The sequence below is a fragment of the Fulmarus glacialis genome, unplaced genomic scaffold (assembly GCF_000690835.1).
Source record: "Fulmarus glacialis isolate BGI_N327 unplaced genomic scaffold, ASM69083v1 scaffold25938, whole genome shotgun sequence".
NCBI classification, from domain to species: domain Eukaryota; kingdom Metazoa; phylum Chordata; class Aves; order Procellariiformes; family Procellariidae; genus Fulmarus; species Fulmarus glacialis.
In genome coordinates, this window is record NW_009230502.1 from 7,670 (window position 1) to 14,566 (window position 6,897).

General features: G+C 39.7%; 1 protein-coding gene across 1 annotated transcript; it reads right to left on the reverse strand.

The window, feature by feature from the left end:
* Positions 1-824: 824 nt before the first annotated feature.
* Positions 825-5,300, reverse strand: LOC104071928 (von Willebrand factor-like; the record flags this gene model as incomplete). Its single annotated transcript, XM_009584262.1, has 5 exons — positions 5,219-5,300; positions 3,630-3,684; positions 2,897-3,055; positions 1,123-1,225; positions 825-1,033 (listed from the first exon to the last, which is right to left on the reverse strand). Coding segments are annotated over exons 2-5 (526 nt in total), but the record flags the coding sequence as incomplete, so codon positions are not given.
* Positions 5,301-6,897: the final 1,597 nt, after the last annotated feature.

Consider the following 6,897-nt stretch of genomic DNA (forward strand, 5'->3'; position numbering starts at 1 on the left):
ATTTATTTTTAATACATACTTTACATTATCAATTTAACATATTAATGTATTAACTAACTTTACTCTAAACCTTTCCTCTTCAAGTGAGTACTAAAAATTAAAAAACACTCTGAAATACCACAGATCAAGATTGGTCCTTCAAAGTCATACTCAGTGCTTTTCCAAAACTCTTAGTCTTCACCCACACCGGCAGACTTTGCATTAAGGTGAATAGAGCAGCAAAAGCAGTCTTGTCTCTCCCTTTCATCAGGAGTTGCTGTGATATAAGGTGCACCTCTAAACCAACAGTCCATATGGACAGGGAAATGCCATTAAAAGGTAACCACTTTATAGAACAGCATCCCATGCCAAATCCAGGTACAAACCTGCCAGGAGCAACCCCCAGGATATAATATTCTGCTATTGCAACACTATCTATCTATTCTTACTCTCACTTGTCTAACTTCTGAAAAATTAGAAGTTGAATCAATGAGTATTCCTCACTTTTTTTTTTCTGAGTCTTCTCCTAATCGGTCTCCCCACACACTATATTGTACATTGTTTAGCCTGCAGCTTTATCTTTGTATTTCAAGATTCAAGGTTTCTAAAAGTGTTAAGTTCAGACTTCTGGGCTTTGCTCAGAAATGAGATGTGACAGCAATTCCCTTTCAGGAGAAAGGAAGATGAAAGAACTTAGTCAGATAGCTTTTTGGAGCATCAAGATGAGGTGCCTGACAGGTTTTGTGGAAACATTTTGCTGGATCAGCAAAATCTTTGTTGAGTCACCCATCAGGAGAGGTGTGCAGAGTATACATTAAAATACAATCAGTTAGTCATAGTCTTACCTTCCTGAGTTCTGAAGTCATCTTCAGCAAATTTATTAAAGTTGCCACACAACCCACAGGTCTTATTATAGTGCTTTTCTTGAAGGAGTATCTGAATATTCCCACTGATATCAATCTTCACCACAAAGCCATGCTCATCGCTGGATATTTTATAATAACCTGTCTCCTTCTCTATAAATATGCCATTGGAGGCAAAAGGTATGGAAACCCTGTGAAGAAAAATAGGAGTTTCTCAGAATATGACACACTAAACACATCAGGTTTTTTCTGCTGGAATACTTGTTGTTCCCACAGGTACCTGTTGTCTTCCTGCATCACACCTCCATCAAAGGAGAAGTGAAGACTGAAATATTCTCCAAGATACACAGATAAACCAATTTTCTCCCCATCCTGGTAGTCACCTGAAGAGATGAGACATAAGCAAATATTGTTAGTTCTGGGACTCAGGAGGACAACTTGCAAGTACACATTGCAGGGTTGAGAGTGTATCATTTAACATCTTCAAGAGCCATCCATCTATTTCATCCCATAGTTGTTTAATGTGAAATGAACAGATAGTCCCAGGATGAGGGCTGGCATCAACCACTGGCAGGCACATGACCTGGCACTGGCTATGGACTCATGCTCTCCCTGTTACTGTCTCTAGCCAGTGAATTCTCCATCCTAACATGCACACTGGAGGAGTTTCCACAGGAGATGTGCCTGATGATCTGCCCTGCTCTTTAACAACCAATAATTCAGTGGTAAGAGAAGGGGGTTGAATCCATTGAAGTGATGGAAGACCTGAGCCTAGATATCTTTGTTCTTGATAAGCCCTCTAATCATCTCAACTAGTCTTTAAGGGGTAGGTGCCAATATTGGCTCTCCAACTAGGGATCAACTCACTCTGAATTTTTCAAAAGGAGGAGCACAAAGAGATGGAGACTTTCTTAGGTTCTGAGAGAGAAGAGGTTGGGAGGTTCAGACATCGTCCTTTCTCTGCTTTTACCCGTTGTCTAGCTTTGACTTTAGAGCAGCTCCTTGCACAACGCGCTGCCCGTTCTGGACCTCCTGCTCTGAAGTAGCCAGCTCTGCCCAGACCTAGACGCTTTACTCAGCAATGCAGATTGCACTTCCAGGTACCTAGACGCTTTACTGTGCAATACAGATTGCACAGCCAGGTATCCAAAACCAAAACAAACCCACGCACATATGCTAAGATAGGCATCAAAAATAGATTATGCCATGCTTATGTGCCCAATAAAAAAATAAAGCCTTTGCTCATGGGTGTGTTTTTTTTTAAGATTTATTTGATCACATAAAATACTGCAATCAATTCATATTTCACATGTGCTGGCGGGTCCTTCTACATACAAAAAAATTGTACCAAGTTGCTTAAGTTGAGGAAGAAAATTATTTAAATTGGTATATGTTTCCTTTTCAGAGTGATGGGATCAGTTTACTTCAACTTACTTATAGTCAGTAAAAAGTTGTCTTAAACTATGACTAATACAGAACAATTATTAGTTAATATATGAATATCTGCAGAAAGAGCTCGGTATCAAAGTAACATACAGTTTTGGTTCTCATATCATCTGTTGCCCGTCCCCAAGAATAATGCTGTAGGGGCTTTTGCTAATTCAAAGGCCTATTGTCCTGCAGGATGGGATTTTTCTTATTGGGGTATTTAGCGTACAGGTAAAATTAGTTCTACAGGGTCGTGTAGCTCCTATTCCTGTACTCAGCTTTAACAACCACATTCCTCTAGCAAATTCAAAATTAAAAAAGGTCTCACTTTCCCTCTTTAGAAGAGCCAGTAAGAAAATCTCCATTCCTTGGCAGCTTAGTTATGTGTGAGATATATTACCAAGGGATAACAGAAGCCAAAGTGACAGAATTCCCTCAGAAGTAATCCTGCTTTCAGGAAAAAAAAAAAACCAAACTAAGATCCTTTCACGCAGTGGTCAGTCCTATCTGACAAAGGGCAAAGCTATTTGTCTTTTCTTCTCAGTGACGGAACCCAGCACAGGGGCAATGCCACATCCCTACAACACTTTACATTTGTTACTTCTTGGTATCTTGCTCAGACTCACCTAAGAGTGTGAAGGAGTGCTTGTGACAGTCCCCAGCAAGGAGGTAACTGCAGTCCCCAGCAAAATTGTAGAAAGAACCATCAAAAGTTTTGATATGATCATTCCCAAAAAGGCTGCAACGAGAAACTGATGACTCCTGAAGGAAAGAACCTGATGATCCTGGATATCAAAACACAGCGTAATTTGCAATGTAAAACACTAATTTTGTAGTTCAGGAATTTATCTGCTGGAATTTATCACCATTGATCACTGCATCTCCTAGACCTGCCTAGCTTCTAGGCAGACTGTATGTCTGCCATGACAGTCCATAGGATCAAGCATAGATTTTTTTTTTTTTTTTTTATTATATGCATTAGTGAAATGGCTTTTTCTCTTCATTTCTACTGGCCCAAACCTTGCATGGGTAATTGCAGTCCTGATTCTTTAAGGAAAGCCATGCATTCATTCATTTATGCCTGCGTGCAATCCCACTAAAATCAATAGTGCAGTAGCAAAGCCCCATAGTTTATTCATCCAAGCATCACTGACTTCAGGGAGTCATTGTGACGCAACACAGTACAAGGTAAAGAGCTAAAAGGAATAACTTTATCGATGTTGCCAGCATGATGAGAATGTTGCCTGATCCAGGATTGCAGGATTAGATGGGCAAAAAGAGAAAAAAAAAATCTCACAGAAAAAACAGTGAAAACGTATTATAGTTCCTAGACATTACAAAATAAACATGTTTTCCTACCTGATATTACAGTGGCCAGCAGTAGGTTTGTTAGTAGCACTGCCAAGAGGAACATCTGTCAAAAATCAAGAGAGAGGTTAGAACATCCTTAGTTTGGGGTGTTTAGTCTATTTCACAAAAACTCACCATTTTCTATCCTTTCTTTATAAAGTTAATTTTGAGGTTCTACAACATTTCAGAAAGCCGTAATCCATGCCAACTTCCACAGTAATTCAGTTACCCACCCATGCTTCTTTAAAGTAGGTAACCTAGGAGATATTAACTATTCTTTGTTCCCATTTTCACTTCTCATTGCAGGGAAATGTGGGTTACCTCCACAGGAAATGCAACCCAACATACACACATATTCCGATTTACCCGAGTTAATACGTTGCACACACAAAGCCCTTCAATACACAGCATTATTTATCAGACAACCCGACATGAAGAAGCACACCAGACTGGATCAGCTAACTTGGCCCCAGTAGAAGTCACCTCTGCTGCACAACATTTGCATCCTGCCCAAACATCCATGAAGGGAAAGACATAAAGATTTTGCATCAGCCAACAGGTCTGGCTGGCAGGCCATTATAACCACATGCTTATAATCCACTGATTTCAGAGTACTCAAGATAAGGGGCAAGAAGTAAAGGGACGAAATTGTGCAGAGATTAGAGGCCCAGGGTGAAAACTTCCATTCACCAAAATCAGTTTTAGTGTTACCTCCTGCTTTCTACAACCGAAACATCAGCCTTTGTTCTCCATATGTCTGTAAACTACCTCCTGTACTGCCAGGCCTTTAAAAATAATAATAGGATATGAGTGTCATGCAGATGGTGAACTACAGATGCTTTTTGTGGCAAGACATTAGCAGTTAATGGATGAAAGCTGTAGGGAGCTCCAGCTGCGTGAGTTAATTTCAGTGATCATATAAGCCGCTAGAGAGACATAAATATACCGTATTTAATATATTAATGCCAGGAGATGAGACACGCCTTTCCCTAAAAAAAACCTCCAATTAAAGACTAGAATACATTTTGCAAAGACAAATTCTGATTTCAGTTTACAGACGCACACTTCTTATTGATGTCATTTACGTAGCTCCAATTAACAGCCACATAAATAAACGCTGGGTTTGCCTTATTTACAAAAGACGGGAAAAGAAAGATCTATTATAAAACTCAGTCTAATATAATGCTGCAAATGTCAATCTGACATGAGGCTGTTACTTCTGAAGACAGCTCAGAAGTGGCAACTGCATGGGAATGCGACTACAAAATAATGGTAAAGAAAACAATAGGCATTATTCTCAGATTACACACTTGCTAGTGTATTTTTAGTGCATGCACTGTGTTATCGTGACCAAATCAGATACTGCTTTTTTTTATTAACCCTTCAGTTTTACAAAGCAGGGAAAGAAAAAAGACAGGGTATAAAACCCTTCTCTTCAGCCCCCTTCCACCTCCCAGTCTGTTCTAAGCTGCAGAATTGAAGTTTCTCCCAATTCTAATAGAGCAGGTGCCACTAACAAATTAGAATACAATCTGTGAGATCTGCCAGTATATACCCCTCTATAATTTTATCACTGGTTTAATTAGAAATGAATGTACCTTCTTCTGTGCGAGATTCCTCTTGCACACGAACAAGAAGCTCCTCCGCTTGCCACCTATAGCCTACAACACCATTGTTCCCGTGTTCCTTCAGAAGACACGACTGGAATGGCTTTGAAAAAAAATGAATTTTTTTGGTTTTGTACAAGCCAGGAACTCTTGTTCATTTAAAAGGAAAGATAAAGACCAAACGTCACATCCGTCTGATTCTCAAGACAATAGATTAAACTGCTATCGTGTAAATCAGTAGCCTTAATTGCCAGAAAGTTACAATGAGGGGAAATAGTTTTAGAAACTTACATGACAGATAAGTCTTTGAAATATATTTTGCATGTGTATGTGTGACAAATCTCACTGGCTGAGCCAATAGGCAGCATATTTATTTGAAAGACTATTGTTAAAGAGGAATAGTAGGATGCTCCATGCCTCAAAGACCACAGAGCCATGCAGTATTTTTTCCTGCGAAAAACTGCTTTAAAGGAGAAAGAACAAAAACAATTCAGAGCTAGTAATGACCTGTTTTTCTTCTCCAGGTGTACAAACATATTTGAATTTTGCCACATTCTGTTAGATCAACACATTCGGTCCTTGAATTCGCAAACGTTTGCAGAGGTACCCTCTGGAACAACACATGGTAACAAGTTAAGCATGCACATACTTGTTTACAGAGGTGGGCACAAGCTTTATGGGCATATGTACAGCACTGAGCAAAAAATGCAGAGCAGATGACATCTTACTTTACTTTCAATGCCTCATGCTTTATATTTGCAATAGCTACTAGTAATAACAAAGGGGTTAGGAGGCAACACGTTTCCCCATAAATCATATTTTACCACTAGTTCACAGAATCAGGTCCTTACTTTAAACCAAGAAAAACAATGCAAAACAATAAAATATGCCTCCTGAGAGTCCCCCGCAGGCGTGTCTGTCTTCTGCACAAGCAATTCTGAGAATGAAGTGAGTATAATCCCTGCACACAGTTCTTAGAAAACAAAACAAAACAAAACAAAAAAACATTTAAAAAATCCTCTACATTGTTATATCATCATTTCTTCCTGCAGGCAATTTCCCTTATGATTTCTACAGATGACTAGATTGATACTTGCAGAATGGCGATGGATTATTTTTGAGACAATTTAGGTGATGAGCCTGCTTAGGTTGAGGAGTTACAAATAATACAAATAATAAATTGTTAGCCGTACTTATTTCGTCTTGTATGAACTCTTCATGGCATCTGCATGTTAAAATGCTATAGAGCTGCGCTACAGCTACCGAGTGACAGAAAGAAACACAGACCAAATTGTTTCTTTCCACATGAAAATCCAGAGAACAAGATTTTGAAACGAACGTTTTCTGTCAGGATATTCTCAGCCACGTGCTCCTGCCTTTTCTACAGCAGCAGTAAGCTTTGCCTGGATCACATTCATGGCAATGCAAGGTCCATACCGGACAGCAGCTGGGAAGATCCTGGAGAACATACAAGAAAATGCCCCATGTGTGCAGAAACTTGGCATCCGTCACAGTCACGGCCTTTGCTGTGCTCCCACAGACATCCCTCCAGCATGGGGCAATCTCACCATGTGAAACTGCCTTCGAGGCTGAAGTTACAGCTGAACAACAAGCAGAAATGGGGCAACAACAGAGAGAACAGGCAAGATGCCTCTTGTTTTTCTCTTAGT